The 20,219-nt window shown below is 38.0% G+C and overlaps 1 protein-coding gene across 9 annotated transcripts in view; it reads right to left on the minus strand.

Moving 5' to 3' along the window:
• Positions 1-20,219, minus strand: part of TPK1 (thiamin pyrophosphokinase 1) — a 352,656-nt gene that overhangs the window by 174,000 nt on the left and 158,437 nt on the right. For all 9 annotated transcript variants that reach the window (XM_032592472.1, XM_032592471.1, XM_030308673.1 and 6 more), the window contains one exon: positions 9,861-9,933. In XM_032592472.1, the coding sequence (XP_032448363.1) occupies positions 9,861-9,933 (73 nt within the window). The remainder of the gene's footprint in view (positions 1-9,860; positions 9,934-20,219) is intronic.

Here is a 20,219-nt window from a genome sequence, read left to right on the forward strand (position 1 = left end):
ATGTCCCCCTTTTCCCTTTGCTTATTCTACTTTGTATCGTTTCACTTTAATAAATCACAGCCATGACTATCACCAAAAAAAAAAAAAGAAAGAAAATCAAGCATTGGTGAGGGTGTGGAGAAAAGGGAACCCTCCTGCACCGTTAGTGGGAATATAAATTGGTGCAGCCTCTGTGGAAAATAGTATGGAAGCTCCTCAAATAATTAGAAATAGAATTACTATGTACTCCAGTAATTCTACTTCTAGGTATGCACCCAAAGAAAACAAAAACACTAATGTGAAAAGAGATAAACACCCCTTTGTTAATTGCTACTTTATTCACAACAGCCAAGGTTATGGAAGCAACATAAGTGTTCATGGATGGAGGCATGGGTAAAGAAACGTGGCATATTTATACAAGAGAATGTTACTCAGCCATAAAAACAAATGGAATCTTGCCATTTGCAACAACACGGATGGACATTGAGGGGATCACGCCAAGTGAAATAAGTCAAAGACAAGTATCACATGATTTCACTTATAGGTGGAATCCATAAAACAAATGAACAAAACCAGAAAAAGAATCATCAATACAGAGAAGAAACTGGTAGTTGCCAGAGGCGACAGGGTAGGGAGATGGGCAGAACAGGTGAAGGGGATTAGAGCCACAAACGTATCCAGTATTGAAATAAATAAATCATGGGGCTGAAAACTACAGCACAGGGAAGATAGTCAATAATACGATCATAACTTTGTATGGTGACAGACGGTAACTATACCTATCATGGTGATCTCCGCCTGATGATACAATTGTCCAATCACTATGTTGTACACCGGGAATTAATATAACATTACATGTCAACTATGCTTCAATCAAAAAATCACAGCCATGAGTAGGACTACACGACAAGTCCTGTGAGTCAGTTCTCCTAGTGAATCACCCAACTTGGGGGGTGGTCGTGGAAACCCCCAAAACAAAGCGCTAGACAGACACTTCCTCAGTTAGGATGTTTGGATAAGCTTCTATTTTATCACATTCCTGTACGCACCTAGACCCAGAGATCTGCTCTTGGCCTGGGTGCTGTTACTTCACAACCACTCTGTACATGCTAAAGAAAGAATGAGCCGCACCAGGGCTCTCTGTCAAGTAGCCCCAAAAAGCAAGGACACAGGGGGGCAGGACAGGCAGCCTGAAGGTAGCCTAGTTGGGTACTATTGCTCAATTACATAGAACGAAGTAGAACCAAGAAAGGAAAATTAAATGCCACAGAGAGAACTTCCTCAGCACATGACCTCACTTTGCTTTGAGAAAACTCCCTTTCAACTAGAGCATTATGGCATAGTGGTTAGAAAACTGGATTCTGGGGCCAGAATGTCTGTTAGACCCCACTTCAACCATTTCTTAGCTGCTTATGTTTGGGCAAGTTGCATCATCTCTTTGTGCTTCTGTCATCTGTAAAGTGTGTCCAAGAGTCCCGACCTGATAAAGTTTGCTGCAAAGATAAATGCATTTATAATTGCAAGTACCTATAAAATGTTTGGCATATTGGAAGCACTTTAAAATCATTGGTGGCATTTACTATTATTTTGAAAGTCAGGTTGATTATTTTTTCCCATCAACTTTTAAAAGTAGAGAAAACGTGAAACAAGATTATAAACGGCCAAATACACTTTAGTCTCACTGGAAGCCAACGTGCACTAGGTGTTGGTAGGTCAAGGGTAAGTGTTCTGTGGTCAAACTCATTTGAGAAACAGGAAGGCAAACAAAATTAAGACTTTTGGCAGACTTCCTTAAAATGATATTGCCCATGGTGAATTTCCAAAAGGGGCACACAGAATGTCAAATTTCACAAATCCATTTGATCAAGGCAATCTTTTTTGTATTAAGTGCTGTGTGGTGCTAGAGGTTGCTGTCTTCTAAAATTTTTTTTAATGTTTATTAATTATAGAGAGACATAGAGAGACAGAGCAAGAGCACGGGAGGGGCAGAGAAAGGGGGAGACACAGAATCCGAAGCAGGCTCCACGCTCCGAGCTGTCAGCACAGAGCGTGACTCAGGGCTCGAACTCACAAACCACGAGATCATGACCTGAGCCGAAGTCGGGCGCCCAACCGACTGAGCCACCCAGGCGCCCCATGTACTCTTCTAAAAGCAGGATAACTGCTTCATATCAACTGTAATGAGAGCCTACCACCTACTCGGGGAACCAGGATTAGTCACCCCCGGACGTCAGTTTGCAGAAGATCACGTACTAACAGAGATTGAGGAGGAAAATTATGACAAAATTATTTATATCAAGCTCAGCAAGACAAGTACAAAGGAGGGAATCCCAACAGATATTATGGGCAAGGAGCCCAGAAGGGGAAAGGGATGGAGCAGGGGCGTCCCGTGAACCACATGAATGAATGGAGGGAGACCGAGTCCAGAGGCCCTGGAGAACACAGTAAGGTAAAGGACAGGCGGGCAGGCGGGGTGAGGTCATTTGTGAGGCACTTAGGAGTTCTTTAAACAGTTATAAATGCCTTAAATATGTTAAACAAATCCAAACAAAACAGGCTTTGAAAAATGTCAACCATTTATAATAACGTCAATTTGAAGGGACTATGATTGAGGAAAGCATTAAGAATTAAAGTAGACTGGAGACAGTTTCACTTAATGTCCCCTGCCTGTCTCATCGTTCCCTCGGTGAGATGCTAATAAGGATGAGCTCACTGGTTTTAAGAATATGAAGTGAAGAACCTGTCACTCAGTTGTCAATGGAAACTGCCTATGGTTCCCTTAACAAAGCCTTTCTACCTCAACATATGTTCATTAGCCTTCAAGGGGAGCCTAAGAATTTACTGTACTCAGGGTTTTTGTTTTATTTTTTATTTTTTAAATTTTTTTTAATGTTTATTTACTTTTGAGACAGAGAGAGACAGAGCATGAATGGGGAGGGGCAGAGAGAGAGGGAGACACAGAATCTGAAGCAGGCTCCAGGCTCTGAGCCATCAGCCCAGAGCCCGACGCAGGGCTCAAACTCATGGACCACAAGATCGTGACCTGAGTCGAAGTCGGACGTTTAACCGACTGAGCCACCCAGGCGCCCCTGTTTTATTTTTTTAAAGAAATATACCAGTCAATGGAGTTGAGCTTTATATATTTATACAGTTTGCTCTGTCTGGCATAATATTCAAACTTGCTAACAGCTTACAATTTCTAACAGTCCAGTTTGCCATCTCTAAATTGATTTCACCACATCTAAAAGTTGTTGGCACGTGGCTGGGCAGAAGTGGGAAAGAGATACAGCTCCAAGGAGAAAATAGTGAGATTTATGAAATTACGTAGATCAATAAAGATGTGGTTGTTTTATTTTGTTTTCTTAATGTTTATTTATTTTGAGAGAAAGAAAGAGAGAGAGAAAGGGTGGGGCGGGGAGAGAGAGTGCACACGCAGGGGAGGGGCAGAGAGAGCAGAGTGAGAATTCCAAGCAGGGTCCACGCTGTGAAGCTCCTGACTCGGCTCAAACTCACAAACTGTGAGATCATGAAATCAAGAGTTGGACACTTAACCAACTCAACCACGCAGGCACCCCAATAAAGATGTCTGTAACTGGAGATTAAAAACATCTGTGAAGATTCCGTGACATTTCAATAGACCTGGACCCAAGCAATTATCAAACTGAAAAGGATATTTTCAATAATTTTTATTCTGATTGATTAAATCTAGGTTCATAAATTGTACACTTACAGAAATAAATGGATTGGTATCTTTTGAAAGGCAGTATTACTGAGAATAGTTACTAAAAAAAAAAAGCTCTAGAAAGTAAAACGAAATACTACGGCCTTATATTAAAATACTTCTTTAGCACTTTTAGAATACTGCCACGTGTATAACATTATTTGTTCATTATTACAAGTGTATGAGAAAGTCAGGGCTGACTTAATTTCACATGCCTTAGGAAGACTTCCATATGTGTAAGCGAACAACTCAAAACATAATTTGCATAGCTAGTTCAAGAAAATATAATGACTTTATTATTTGTAAACATCTAAAAACTAAAACCGCACGCTACTAATGGCCAAGACTAAGTGGTAGTCAGCCGACTTCTCTGAGTTCTAAACTTACCTTTACCTGCCATCCCAACTACTTGAGAATCAATGTCCTCATCTTTAAATTGGGATTAATACACTAGCATTTCTTGTTTAACATTGGTAGTCTACTTATGAAAAATCAGACATTCTATTCAAAGGTCAATGAGAAGTCAATTTCTTATTATTCTGACTGGAAAAAGTTATATTCAAACCCAAATTCCTGGTCCCCCCAAATATAACAGAAACATTTGAGGTAACAGCCATTAAGATGAGATGTAAAATGATAAGCAATTTTCTATTATATGTAACGTTTCTTATATATTTATCAAAAGGAGCACAGGTTTAAAAAGTTTATACATACTACCCTTGTCTTTCAAGAGTAGACTTCAAAACTTTGGATATGGCCATGCCGGTGCTGGAGGACTGTGGGAAAACATCAAAAACACTGATTTAGGGGCACCTGGGTGGCTCAGTCAGTTAGGCATCCAACTTTGGCTCAGGTCATGATCTCACAGCTTGTGGGTTCGAGCCCCATGTCGGGCTCTGTGCTGGTGGCATAGAGCCTGCTTGGGATTCTCTCTCTCCCTCTCCCTCTCCCTCTCTCTGCCCCCTTCCCTACCTGTGCTGTCTCTATCTCTCTGAAAATAAATTAATAAACGTCAAAAAATTGATTTAATACAAGACATTCTTCAATAATTCATTTATTTGCTGAAAAAATAAACTTTCCTCAGTTCTGAGGAAGATATAATGAAAGCCAAGGAGACCATATGTCTGGATCTCTATCTCTGCCCCTGAATTTACAGTTCTGGTACATTCAGAATAGTCTAGAATAATAGCCTGGTAGCCTAGAATAATCTTGTTATGTCTGTAATAGCAAATTGGTGTTTTAGCATCAACTCAACCTTCCTGTTAGTCTCATTTCATCATATACACCAGGGTTCATTGTATCTTTTCAATCAAGTTCTACTGTGGTTTTACCAGTAGACCCACACGATGTTGTGTATTTCTGATCACTGTTTGATACCATATTGTGTTATTCCGGGACTTGCAAGGATTAACAGAGAAGATAAAACCAGAACTTGAATCTAGAGTCCTATTCCTGACTACAACTAGAGTCATTTTCACCACACGGTCTGAAACATGGTCTTCTGTTTATCGCAACACTTTCTGGAATGCCAAAATACTCATTTGTAGCACAAAGGAAGACATTCATAGACTCAGAGGCTACCCATGCCCTTGCTAATTTTCTATTACCAAATCGATTTGGTTCTTCAATGTTCTACCTTGGCTCAATCCTAAGGCCTATTAGGGGCTTTTATGTAACTTAATAATTGATCAGTTTGTTTGGTCATTCTTGGTCTGGCCCAACTACTGCCACCTCAGAGTTGAGGGTAGGAGTGAGTGACAAGATAGAAATGTGAACACACTGTTACCACTTTGACGGTGACACTGGCATTCATTCCCATACTAAATACCTTGTGCAACCAACTTGCCCAACGGGCCAAAGATACAGTGTGTTGAAAACCAGCAGTATTAGCTGAGTCCCAGTTTTTTATAGAAAACATGGGTATTGACCCAACAGGTGCCTCTGACTAGCTCTACCATTTTCTTTTGAGTCATTTAAACTTTATGGGCCTGTTTTTTCATCAGGAAACTGAGCTACATAACACTGCTTAATTTTTTATTGTATTTAAATTTTTTTAACATTTATTTATTTTTGAGAGAGAGCGAGCGTGTGAGTAGGAGAGGGGCAGAGACAGAGACAGAGACAGAGACATAGACAGGGAGACAGAATTTGAAGCAGGCTCCAGGCTCTGAGCTGTGAGCACAGAACTTGATGCGGGGCTCGAACACACGAACCGCGAGATCATGACCTGAGCCGAAGTCAGATGCTTAAGCGACTGAGCCTAATAATTTAGGCACCCCTAATTATTGTGCAATTTTATCATTATATTTACCATATTTTACTTCTATCCTACACACCTACGTATCTGCAAAAACCTTGTTATTCTTTGGCTTTTTAAGGCATTTAAAATACAGCAACCAGTTCTTTAATCTCCTGATACGAAGGAAGCATCCTTAAAAATCCCCCTTCCTATATCTAGTGAAGACACCATAGACTATACGTCAATCAAAGCGTCTACGGAGTTACAGGAGATAACAGCTTCTTCAAAAGTTCTCAAGAAACTGAAATAAATGTGGGCATGACTGACTGGATAATTAAGAAGGTTGAAATAGGTGATTCTAGCCTTCAGTCAAGACACACTGAGTCAGAAAGTAATAAATAAACATAAAAATATCAAGGGGAAAATCTGTAAGAGACATTCCTCATTCTGAGCTAATATTCATGAACCATGCAAGGAAGAACTGAGCCAACACAGAGAAACACAAAGATTTTATAGCTCTATCTGAAAAGGAAAGTTGTATGGAATAAATTAAGATAGGCCTGCCCTATGCATTCCTATGGGCCATATGGAATTAAGTGATGGACCAGAGCTTGCCCCCAACTTGCCTAAATCCCAAAGGAATAAATAATTAAGGGCTATGAACACAAAGACTAGTGTTTTGGTTGTTGAATGTAACTTTGCTTGAAGCAGGTTATGCATGTAAAGAATCAAACAGCGAATTCTAAAAGGCTAAGTCTTCTTCCTTCTTGTATATAAAGACCAAGAATGTATTATGACATCACGAAAACAACTTTGCCACCGCCTAACACTCAGGCTTTGCCAGAACAAAGTCAGTAAGATGGTGCGGTAATCAGCCTCCAAGATGGCTACCAAGGATTCCTGCCATCTGGTGTGGACAACCTTGTGGAATCTGATCCCACATTGTACCAGAGGTGGTCTGTGTGACTAACGGCACCTGGCAGAAGAGATGGTAAGATGGTGAATCACTGCTGAAGTCTGGTCATAAAAAACATAGCTACTTCTGTCCTGGGCTGGCTGTCTTGTATGTCCTTCCCTTCTCCTTGCCATGGTGTGAGCAGCCCAGCGGCAAAGAACTGACGCCTCCAATCAAGAACCAGTGACAAATAATAGCCCATGAGACCAGTCCACAACCACATGAGTAATCTTAAAAGAGAATTCTGGGGGCGCCTGGGTGGCGCAGTCGGTTAAGCGTCCGACTTCAGCCAGGTCACGATCTTGCGGTCCGTGAGTTCGAGCCCCGCATCAGGCTCTGGGCTGATGGCTCAGAGCCTGGAGCCTGTTTCCGATTCTGTGTCTCCCTCTCTCTCTGCCCCTCCCCCGTTCATGCTCTGTCTCTCTCTGTCCCAAAAATAAATAAACGTTGAAAAAAAAAAATTAAAAGAGAATTCTGTAGCCCCAGTGGAGCCTTGAGATGACTGAAAAACCCAGCTCATGAGAAACCTTGAGCCAGAAGCACCAAGTTAACTGACTTCCACATTATATTCCTCACCTGGAGGAAGTATGGGAGATAAAAAGTTTGCTGTTCTTAACTGCTAAATGTTAGGATAATTTATTCCACAACAGACAACTGATAAAGACGGCAAGATGTGGGATATATTATTTAAAAGCTGACAAATCAAGTACTTTATATTTTAGGTTCTCGGAAATAAAGCAGGCAGACCAATTTCAAGTTTTATATAATCATGTAACGCTGGGTTTTTCGATACGTCAAAGACATATCTACTGGGGGAAAACTGTGTGAGTAAATGTTGGCTACAAAACGCACTTTAAAATTTTAACAAACCTTTAGCATTCTAAACTTCTTTTTTTACTTTCTTTACTAGAGCCCCAGTTTCAGCTGCACTGAAAACCCAGATCATGTGGGGTGGGAGGAGTGTATTTGAAAGCAGAGATAACCTTCTTTTGTTTGTAAAAGAGCAGCTTCAATACTGCTTAAATTGGAGATAATGGCTTATATGAATCGCGAGACGCTGCATTAACTTGTTGTCATTAGCATCATTATTAACACTGTAGCTAAACACTCACCATGTGTTGTACAGGGCACATTAGCTACATAAAAGACATCACTGGGACCCTCTGGGAACAGATCAGAACTGAGTTCCCATATATACTTGAAAAAACTGGATTGTACTAAACCAGTTTGTTAACTACGCAATGAAGGAATTAGAAAATGAGCTATGCTTACTTTAAAAATGATATCTTAACACATATAAATTAGCTTTGAAGTTAAAAAAATGAAGTAGGAAATATAAGAGAAATTCATCAAATAGTAATAAGTCAAAACTTTCCTTTATGCTTGACTGCAGTAAGAAATTAAGAGGCTGGCTTCCCCTTATTTCCTGTTACTTCCCCCATCCTGGATAGGAATCATCAGATGGACATTTCCAGTTGTTGCAAGCCAGCAGCATTTCAGAGAGGAGGAGGAAAGTCACATCTGGCCAGATCTTCAACGTGTTTCTAAGTCTGTTTGTCCCTGCCTCTCCTGCTGTTTCTTCTGCTTCCAAAAATATGATTAACGTCTATGAATTTATAACACTCTGCATTGTAAGCAAGGCTGAGGGCTGTCCATCCCAACGAGGGTGAGGTATGGAGTTAATGAGAAGTGAGACTGGGGAACGAACAGAAAGATGCCAATGTTAAAGTAATTGAGCATGAATATCAAACGCTGACTTGGGAACAGTCTTCATTTGCTGATAGAGAGTCTGATCAGCTGGTGGGCAGAGGGAACAAGCACAGACCCGCATTCGCAGCAGGCCCCAGAAATTCCCTATTACCACAGCGAATGCATTATAACCTGGCGACCTTTGTGTCCCCATCTGCAATCAAGTGTTTTCTTTTTCCCCTTCTTTCCTTCCCTCCCTCCCTCTTTATTTCTTTCCTTCCTATGAAAGGTTTCCTCCCTTCTTTCTGAATTGATCTCATCCGTCCCCAAGCCCCATAAAGAATTTAAATTTTTGTGTTGGTAACTGCTGTTTTTTTTACAAACACGTATGACTTGCTAATGCAAGTTCAGAATAACACAGATGGCGGTGTGTGGCAAGAATTGCTGAGGCTATAATTTTTATTTTAAAAACTCTGCGTTGTCCTCTAAAACCAGCGAAAGTTCAAATGATCAATTACCGCAATACACTCCTACGTGTCTTCTTTCATTTTCAATTAGATCATTTATAAGGGACAAGGATCTCTGGAATATTTGCACAATAGGAATGATAACATAAACACGTTAATAAGCTGTATGTCATTATTAATTTCAAGCTGTAATGAATAGTTTCATTCAGAACAGAGTAATAATAGTTTCAAGAAAACTAAATATTACAGAAAAAAACTATGGTTCTCAAATTCTGGAACATGAAATTATGTATTTTTATGAAAATTCAGTTTGCAAGGATGTTTTTATTAGTTTACAATGCAAAAAAATGGATAAAACTTAAATATATACAAATTGGGAATTGGTTAAATTAAATATAGTGGACTCCAAACTTAAATATAAATAAATTGGGAATTGGTTAAATTAAATACAGTGGACTCATTAAAGGAAATTAAAAATGATTTGTGAAAAATATTATTAACTAATGAGGTTGTAGGCAAGAGTATTAAATGAGCCTATTATTAAATGAGCCTACATAAACGATAAACTCATTTAAAATATATATGTTTAAAGGACTAAGCATTCACGATCATCTGATGGTGACAGAATTTCTAAGACTGGGTTTCCACTTGTCATTTCTAAATTTCTATTTAAATGTGCATTACAATTGCTATATATTTTTTTTTTAATAACCAGTTTGTAAACCCCTATGCATACGTCAAGGACATCAGAAAGAACACAGGAAAAGCAATCATAAGAGATCTTAAATATAAAAAGAGTTTAGAGTTTACCTTAACAGCATAATATTCTTTAACTTCAGGCCTAATAGAATCAAAGTCTCCACTGATGAATTCAGGCAAAAAGCTGAAAGAAAGAGTTCCAAGTAAGTCAACTAATCAAGACTACTTTTGGTTATCTTTGAAAAACTACGCCAATAGGATGTCTTACGCTCTTGGTTTCTATATGGTATGTTTAAGAGTAACTCTACATAATTCATCAACTTAGTCACACTATCAGCCAATATCTATCCTGCTTTAAAAAATAGAGATTAAAGAAGATTATTGGTTTGAAAAAGTCCCAGTTCAAAAACCCTAACATCACGACTCCATCTTTCTATATTACTTTCTACATATATACAAACTTTTACATTATTGTGCCCTCACACAAGTCCACAACTTCAACAAATTTAAACAGAGGAGGAAGAGGATTAGGCATTCCCTTTAGAGCCGGAATCAGTTCAGACACATTTTCCAAATATCCTATTGACACATTTCTAGGAACAGGAGGCTTCCAGACAAGTTTGAAATACTACACAAGTCAGTTACTAGACAGAGGGAGAGAATTCCCCAAAGTAAAAGTTTTTAATTACATCATAAGTATCTTATTTCTCTTCTCTACCATTTACATTTTTTCAGAATTCATCCAGAAAGCCTACCTCACTCTACATACATTGCCATCGTTCACTTTACATAAAACATTCACATGACCTGGTAGAATTTCTTCCCGGTGTGGAAAAATTAAGCTTCCTTGGATTTAGCAGTGCTCTAACAAAAAGCCCTAGCCTCCTGAGTCTCTAAAATATATATAATGTAAAGAAGGGAATGTTTACTTTCATCCTACAGATATATTCTTCTTTTCACACACCATGAGAATTAGATCTGCCGACATTTATCTAACTGTTCTGATTCAAAAGAATAATAAAACTTCCGTGTGTCTTTTCAAGAGGGCCAAGTCGCTATATCATGGACTAGATCTCTGGCTAAATGGAGACTCAAGTTTCATTTCGCTAGGTATTACATGTCAAAAGAGTTGAAGCCCCAGGACTTGGAGACATCTTTAAGTCATAAAAGCCAAGACAGAGGCTCCCGGAGAGATTTTACTGACATACCAGTGGGGTGGGGCTTAGGATTCAGGGTCATCAAATTTCCACAGAGACCCTTGCAAGAGGGGGAAGTAACCTGCCACAACCCACTTAATAAATTGAGGGGGAAAATCCTATTTCCTCCTCTTTCACCCGTGGTGTGCAGCTACAAGCACAGGACAATGGACCTGGCCATCACTGCAGGGCCAAGGTGTAAGAATTAGAGCTTTGGGGACAGAGATAAAACTAAACTAGACGCAGAACACCTTGTGTATGCCCTCAGGATGAAATGAATAAAGCTGAGAGGCATCTGGGGGGCTCAGTCGGTTAAGCATCCGACTTCACCTCAGGTCATGATCTCATGGTTTGTGGGTTTGAGCCCCATGTTGGGCTCTGTGCTGACAGCTCAGGGATTCTGTGTCTGTCTCCTGCTCGTGTGCAAATACACATTAAAAAATAAATACACATTAAAAAATTAAAAATTAATAAAGATGAACATGAAAAACCCAATACTAACCTTGTTCTTTCATACAATTTTTTTTCAAGCTTTTAATGTATTTGGAAATAGGACTTCTTAGGTCTAACCTCATCTTACTAATCTGTGTTAAGTCTTCTCGGCGTTCTATGTCTTCCTAGAACAAACAGTAAGAATGTTCTACCACACTGGTCTGTACTGCGTAAAGTGCTGGGTTTTGTTTCCTTTTTGTTCTTGTTAACCAACGATGGTTAACTATTAAAATTTGGGGTATTTAATAAAACTATTACATTAAATGATTCCAGACATATTCACTGAACATCAAGCATACAGAAAAGACAATAGTTTATTTCAGAATAAGGCAGAATTGGAAAGTACCTAAGTTTTCAGTCACTTGCCTGGTTTCAACATTTTCCTGTAAACTGGTCTCCTCAAAACGTGTATGCCACCACATCCATTACTTTCAACTTCATTTTAGACACATTTAGGTAAATACATTGCACCCTACCCATATGAAGACTAAAAATAGCCCATTTCCTCTTTCTTCATTGTTTTTCCTGTTGCAAAAACTCACTGATTTTTTAAACTTTCTTTAAAATGCCTCCATCAGCCAACATTCAATAACTCATACAACAAAGGTCATACAGGTCACAGATTGTTTTAAGTGCTTGCTAAGTTCTGAATGTTTGTGTACCTCTGAAATGTATATGTTGAAGTCTTAACCCTTAATGCGATGATGCTACAGGGTAGTGAGGCCTTTAGGAGGTGATTTGCTCAGAACGGTGATGCCCATGTGAATGGGATTAGTGCCCTTGTACAAGAAACCCCAGCTCTCTTGTCCCTTCCACCATATGAGGACACAGTAAGAAGACAGCCATCTATGAACGAGGGAGTAGATCTCATCATATGCTAAACCTTGACCTTGACTTCCCAGCCTCCAAAACTGTGAGAAGTGTTTACAAGCCACAAGACTGACTTATATGGCTCTACAAATTTTAGTCCCTCAGATATCTAGAATCAATTTGCCAGTCTCCAAATATCATATTGATTTTGACAATAATAAAAATGAAAAATAAAAACTGATACACACAGGCAGCTGAATCTCTCTCCCCTTAGGATATAGAATTTTAAAGACAATTAGATCTCTTTTTATTGTACACTGTGAATCATGAAGGAAAGCAATCATACAGATTTACTTGTATTTTCATATAAAATATTAACAGGAAAACAAACTTACATTGATAAAGGATGACAAACTTTGATTAACTTTTAATATAATTTTCTCTACAACAACATGCATGCTTTAAAAATGAACAAAGATTCTTATTTCTAAGAAGGCTCATGCCCAAAATACACCTGGTATACATGCTGAGATGACTGCAGTAATTGTAAACTTTCCTCAGAATACCGTAGTTTTTGAAACTTCCTGAAATGTGCTTTTGGATACAAGCAATTAAAAGCCCACCTCACATTTCTGAGGCACTGGTTGCCATGGTGCTTCGGCATTCTGAAGAAACACTGGGGATGACACTTCACAGATGTCGAAGCATGATGTCATGATATAAAAGACAGTTTACACGGGAAGATTATTTTCACAACTCTCTGGGGACTGACTGCTCAAGCAACTGACTAAAGGTAGATGGAATTCTCTCTCCACTGACCACACCTCTGTTCGCTGTTGTCATCGATCAGACCGGTACACCTCATGCTGGGATCCTCCCTCCACTGGCACTGGCCGGCTGGTACTAAAAGGTGTTCCGAACGCTCCATAAATGGTGCAGCCTCCTTTGATTTTTACGTTTAACTCTTATCGTACTTGGCCACTCACTAATAACAAAATACAGAGTTCAAAAGGAGCAGAGATTAATTAATGAGCTAAAGATTCATCACATGTAATAATCAACAGGGAGGCTGATATATTTAGAAAACATCCCTAAACATGATGCGTGAGCGCCAAGTACAGAGATGTTGATAAGAATATAAGATAGAGGAGAAGGCAGAGGGGCATGGAGAGGGGTAAAAAGAACAGGGTGAGGCAGAATGGGGAAAGGTGGTAGGAAAAGGGGGAGACAGGGAGGCAGGAGAAGACAAGAGTGAAAAAGAAGCAGGAGGAAAGAAACACTTATTACCAACTTCCTATTATGCCTGGCCCACTATTTCCTAGCCTGTCCCAATGACTGAGCTTGTCTGAGCTTCATTTCCTCACATGTAAAATGAAGCTACTCTAGAGCAGTTGTGGAGATGATGAGTTAATCGATGTAAAGCACTTAGAAAATCCTGGTACACAGCAAGCACAGTTTAAAGCTTCCAGCTAAAATAAATGTTACTAGAGAAGCTAAGTAAGGAGCCTGTTACAAGGCTAATGAGAGCTAGAGCCAAAATTCAAACCCAGGCAGCCCCATCTTTGATCTTAGACAACTACGTCCACAGCCTTCCACACGTGCATGCATTTAAGGAAACAGAAAAAGACTTCATCGTGGAGAAAGTTCTGTACACAACCACATCACTCCCCTAGGGGTTTGATTCATCAGTGTTAATGTGGTCAACCCGTGGTCAACCTGTGTATGTTACAAATGGATCACCAAAGCAGGGGGGGGAACACTTAGCACTGGTTGCTAAAAAAAGGATGAGATTTTGATTAAAGGAATATGTTAGAAGACTGTTTGAGAACATTGTTGAAAAAGAGTATGGCTGTAGATACAAGGGAAAAAATGGTACTCCATCTAAAGAAAGGAGGGGACGTAGAGGCATGATGTTATGATGAATGATGTCATCATTCAAAGATCTGAGCTAACATTCTCTGCAAAACCGCATAACTTAAATAAGGGGAGGGGGCAAAAAAGGGGGGGTCCAAAGTATAATAAGGAAAAACGACTGTGTATCTAGAAGCAATTAGTTCAACTATCTTCATAAATAAGTCTCTAAATGTAATAAAGATGTCAAGAAATATTTAAATAGTTGTATAATTTTGGACAAAAGTTATTCTGAGGAAAGAGAAAACATACAATGACAAATCCTATTAAACTGTATAAAAATGTACCAATGTGCTTATAAAATAGTAATATTTTTATATATGCAAAATATACAATATGTGTGTGTGTGTGTGTGTGTATATATATATATATATATATATATATATATGAAAATAGTACGTAATATGAAAATAGTACTCCAGGGTCACCTGGGTTGCTCAACCGGTTAAGTGTCTGACTTTGGCTCACATCATGATCTCAAGGTCCGTGGGTATGAGCCCCGTGTCGGGCTCTGTGCTGACAGCTCAGCGCCTGGAGCCTGCTTCAAATTTTGTGTCTCCCTCTCTCTCTGTGCCTCCCCTGCTCGTGCTTTCTCTCTCCCTCTCTTTCGCAAAAGTGAATAAACATTAAAATATATATAAATAAAACAGTACTCCAAGGTGGTAAAGGAAACAAATCCAGTAGAAAAACTGTCAGAGGCTATTAACACAAGGAAAAGCCACACAACAAATACAAAGAGCACTAAGTATATGAAAACATGGTAACTAACTACTTATCAAGGAAATAAATATTAAAGCAATACTAGGATACTGACTTACACAAGAACTTGTCAAAAATTAGGAAGAACAAGTGTTGCTAGGCTAAATAAAAGCACAGACTTCTGGGATCCTGAGTGGAATACAACTTACAGACCAGCAACCCCACTTGAGAATCTATCCTACAAAAATATACTATATAGGGTATCTGTACGATAATAATAAGGAGAAAAAAACTAAATGTTCAATAATACAGGAGAGGTCAAACAGAGTATCATGTACCCTAACAGGGAAATTAGGCAGCTTGAAGATTAGTTGACTTCATCCTAGAGTTGACAACTGTCCCAGAGGAAATGTCTACTCCACGTTAAGTTAAAAAAAAAAAAAAAAAAAAAAACAAGTTGTAGAAAAATGTCTATGTTGTTACCTTGTTTTTACATACAAGTTGCTTATAACTACTATATATAACTTGATAAATTAAAGATAAGGACGTACCCATAAAGCCATGACCACAACCTACATCATCAACATACCCAACACCTCCAAAGTTTCCTATTATTTATTAAATTTTTTAAAGAACAGTTAATATAAGATCATTAACATTTTATCATTTTCAGTGTTCTAGTCTTTTACTTCCTTGGTTAAATTTATTCCTAAGCTTTTAGTTTTGTTTCTTTTTTTTTTTTTTTTTTTGATGATTTTGTAAATGGGATTGTTTTCTTAGTTTCCTTTTCAGATAATTTTTTGTTTGTGTATACAAATGCAGCTGATTTGGGGGCAATGATTTTGTAATTTTGCTCTTTTTTTGTTCCAATAGATGTTTTGGTTATTTTTTAGTGTGTGTGTGTGTGTGTGTGTGTGTGTGTGTGTGTGTGTGTGTGTGTGTTTGTGGAGTCATTAGAGTTTTAGAGATATAAGATCATGCCATTTGCAAATAGAGCTCATTTTACTTCTTCCTTTATGATTTGGTTGCCTTTTATTTCTTTTTTTTGCATAATTGCTCTGGCTAGGACATCTAGTACTATGTTGAATATTGGTGGTGAGAGGTGAGAATCCTTGCCTTTTTCCGGGTATTAGAGAAAAAGTTTTCAGTTTTTCACCACTGAGTATGATGTTAGCTGTAGGTGTTCCACGTACACACTTTATCATGTTGAGGAAATTTGAGAGTTTTTAATCACAAAAGGATGTTAAATTTTGTTAAATGCTTTTCCTGTATCTATTGAGATGATAATGTGATTTGTCCTTTATTCTGTTACTGTGGTGTAACCTGTTGATATGTCGAACCATCCTTGCATAGCAAGGCTAAATCCCACTTGGTCATGGTGTGTGATTCTTTTAATGTGTTCTTCAAATTCGGTTAGCTATTCTGTTAAGGACTTTTTTATACATGTTCAACAGGGATATTGTTCCATAGTTTTCTTTTAGGATCTCTGGCTTTATACCAGGGTAATGCTGACTTGATTTTTAAAAAATGGAAGTATTCCTTCTACTTCTGTATTCTGGGAGAGTTTAAGCAGTATTTGTATTAATTTTTCTTTAAAAAAATAGAAAAATTCATCTGTGATGCCATCCGTTCTGGCCTTTTCCTGTTGGAAGGTTTTTGATTACCAATTCAATCTTCTTATTTGTTACTGATCTGTTCATACTTTCTATTTCTTCTTGACTTAGTCTTGGTAGGCTTTATTGTATACTTCTAGGAATTTATCTATTTCCTTTAGGTTGTCCAATTTGTTGGCACGTAATTGTTCATAATACTCCTTTATGATTTTTTTTCCTGTGGCACTGAATTAAAATGTCTTCTTCATTTATGATTTTATTTGAATCTTGTCTCTTTTTTCCTTGGTTAGACTGTGTAAGGATTTTCAATTTGGTTTTTATCTTTTCAAAGAACCAACTCTGACTTTAACTGAGTTTTTAAATGTTTTTCTCTCTTTCATTTCTTCCTGTTCTAATCTTTATTTCCTTCCTTCTATTAACTTTGGGATGAGTTTGTTCTTTTTCTACTTCTCTGAAGTGTAACGTTGAGATTTTTTTTCATATAGAATTTTATTACTATAGACTTCTCTTTTAATACAGATTTTGATGCATCCCTTAAGTTTTAGTATTAACAGTGTGCTTTAAAACAATAAAATTCAAAAGAAATGCAAATACCTGTAGACATGTTCATACATTTTGGTATAAGCATGAAGGAAATCATGGTAGTGAGTGAATTAAGCTGTTGACACTGATTGATCTCAGAGGATGGGTTTTTTTTTTAAGATTTTAATAAAATAACTTTAGAATAACTACATGAGATAACTGAAATACCTAGAAAAAACAAAAGTAACAATAATGGAAATATAGATAAAAATCTCTGTATCACATAGTTAAAATAAAGATTAAGGACAGAGTGAGGAGAAAGAAATGATAGGGGAAAAATATAACTTTGCAAAAAAAAAAGTTGAATTAGAGAAAAAGCAAAAAAAAAAAAAAGGTACAAAAAGGAGAAAGATCTGAGGGCTCTTACCCTAGAAGAAAACTTTCGGGAAATATTTTTTGAATCCTTCTTATATGCCAGTCTCTGTATTTCATTCATGCAGTTTATACTTCTTAATTAGTAAAATTTTAGTTGATTTTCATAATAGTCCCACATAAGGTTGATTTTTCTTTTTATTTTAGAGAAAGAGAAAGCACGTGCAACCAGGGAAGAGGGGCCGAGGTGGGGAGAGAGAGAATCTTAAGTAGGGTCCATGCTCAGCACAGAGCCTGACATGGGTTCAGTCCCCCCAACCCTGGGGTCATGACCTGAGCCAAAATCAAGAGTTGGCCACTTATCCAAATGAGCCACCCAGGTGCCCCAAAGTTGATTTTTAACATCCTCATTTTATGGTAGAAAGCCAAGTCTGAGAGATAGGAAGCAACATACATAGATGTCACACAGATTCATAATGTTTCCTCCTCCTCCTCCTCTTGCTACATTCCCTTCACAAGATACAATCCTACTTCTCCCAAAATCTTGGCCCTTATTGGAAATATGTCCAACCAGAGCTGCCTGATAATCAAATAGCAGTGTGAGTGCCGTGCAAAGTTACTCCACACCATAAGCTATCAATTCCTAAGCAAGCTCAACTTAAACTTTTAAGGCCTGTGGTTTACTTTAATGAATAGAGAAGTGATAAAAAGAGGCACATTTACAAAATCATATGAGACTTGCTGAAAGTATATTTCATTCTAGGTAGTGAACAAACAAAAGAAGATTTAATTCTGTAACTGCTCTAATTCAGTATCAGCAATGCAAATTATGTGGCTAAAAAATTAAAATATACGGACTGCTATCACTGTCTGTGCTACGAGAATTAACCTGTAACCACTGTAACCAGTTAGAAAACCAGACAAAATATGTGAAACAGTGGTATCCGGACAGTAGAAAATAGGCAGCTCAGGACAGTACTTGCTGGAAAAAGGGGAACAGGGGAGATGAGCTGTATTATTGCCTCAGCTTTCTTTCTGGAGCCAGTTTCTAGCCCACCGCACAGTGAGGGAAAAGTCAGAGATCAGTGGTCTCCCCAAATGAGGGGACCAATTTTAATGGAAGATGAAAAGCTAGGATGATCACCAGAAACCAGTGGTCTCGACAATTCCCAGAAATAAAACACAGTTGGGTAGAATCCATGCTCCGGTCATCAAGAGTACAGAGACACAGGTCATAAACAGGTCATTAAGTAGAGTCTCACTTTAAAAGTAAGACTAAATTGGGGCACCTGGGTGGCTCAGTTGGTTAAGTGTCCGACTTTGGCTCAGGCCATGATCTCACAGTTCGTGGGTTCAAGCCCTGCATCAGGCTCTGTGCTAGTAGCTCAGAGCCTGGAGCCTGCTTTGCATTCTGTGTCTCCCTCTCTCTCTGCCCCTTCTTTATGTATTCTCTCTCTTAAAAATGAATAAAATAAATAAAAGTAAGACTAAATTATTCCCATAATAAAAGTTGCTCTGGACCTACCTCAAGAAAGTTTAAAATAAAGCTTCCAAAGTATCAGAGCCTGGAGCCTGCTTTGGATTCTGTGTCTCCCTCTCTCTCTGCCACTCCCCCACTCATGCTCCGTCTCTCTCTGTCTCTCAAAAATAAATAAATTAAAAATTTATTTAAATTTATTTAAATTTAAAAAAATTTTTTTAAATAAAAAAAATAAACTGGTATAATGTAAAAGTATATGCCTAAAAATCCCTAGTTTATGACATGTGCACACACAGCAAGAGAAACATGCTTACAAAAATATGAAACTGAAAAAGGTATGTAAAAATGTGAACAGTGAGAATCACGGTGTTTCAGGTTCTTTTTATTTTTTCTTTGCATCTTCCTGCATTCCCCAAGTTCATTATAATGAACTTGTATATTACTTCTGTAAGCAGGAAGATAGGTGAGGGTAGGGGATGATATACCGTTAAGAAAAAAGAATAAAGTTCCATCAATAATCAAAAAAGGTAAATACTAAATAGTACAGATTTGGTTCATTTAAATGAATTTCTTTTTCTACTGCTATCATTTATAATTATGATTTCACCGAGATTGCTTGTATACAGTTTTGTTTAAAATTGAACAAAAAAAGCACAGTTTGGTTCAGACTTTTTGGCTGAAATTGCTGTTTTTGGTAACCACTGCCACCTGTATCCTCACGACTCCATCCTACTGAAGCATGAGAATGCATCAGTGCCGTCCACGACCATCAACCCTTTCTCTGCACCGCATCAGAAGTATTCGTCGGAGAACAGCTACTGCACAGAGGAAACTCACCACGAAAGCCCTATTATTGGTAATAGGAATCATAAGACCACACCACTATGTGAAACTTTTCTTCTCACTGACTGATATAATGGGAAGATGACAGAAACTGAGGTTGTTTTTCTTGTTCCTAACACAAGGAACTGCTCTCTAGTTACTAATAACCTACTAATGTACAGCCCAGCAGGAACAAAATGAATACACACTAGAGGCCGCTAGTGATAAATAAGTGAATTTTGCATGAAGTAAAAAACATGATGAGAGCAGTACAAAGAAAACTGCATTCTAAGCTTCTAGCTTCAGCTGCCTTTTTAAGTACTATCCTTCAAGTCAGAAAACATTTTTTTCCATCTATAAACCTCTCCTAAATTTTCTTGAAATAAAAGAAATAGAGCTGGGCAAATTTCATCTTAAAATGACAAATCAAGGAAATTTTTTTAATTTCTGTATTACCATATTATTAAAGCAAAGCTGTCCTTTAAAGCAATGAATCCTTTTTATAGAGTACAAATTAGGAGAATAAGTTATTCTCTTAATTGTCACAAAGATT

The sequence above is a fragment of the Lynx canadensis genome, chromosome A2, assembly GCF_007474595.2.
Source record: "Lynx canadensis isolate LIC74 chromosome A2, mLynCan4.pri.v2, whole genome shotgun sequence".
In the NCBI taxonomy this organism is placed as follows: Eukaryota; Metazoa; Chordata; class Mammalia; order Carnivora; family Felidae; genus Lynx; species Lynx canadensis.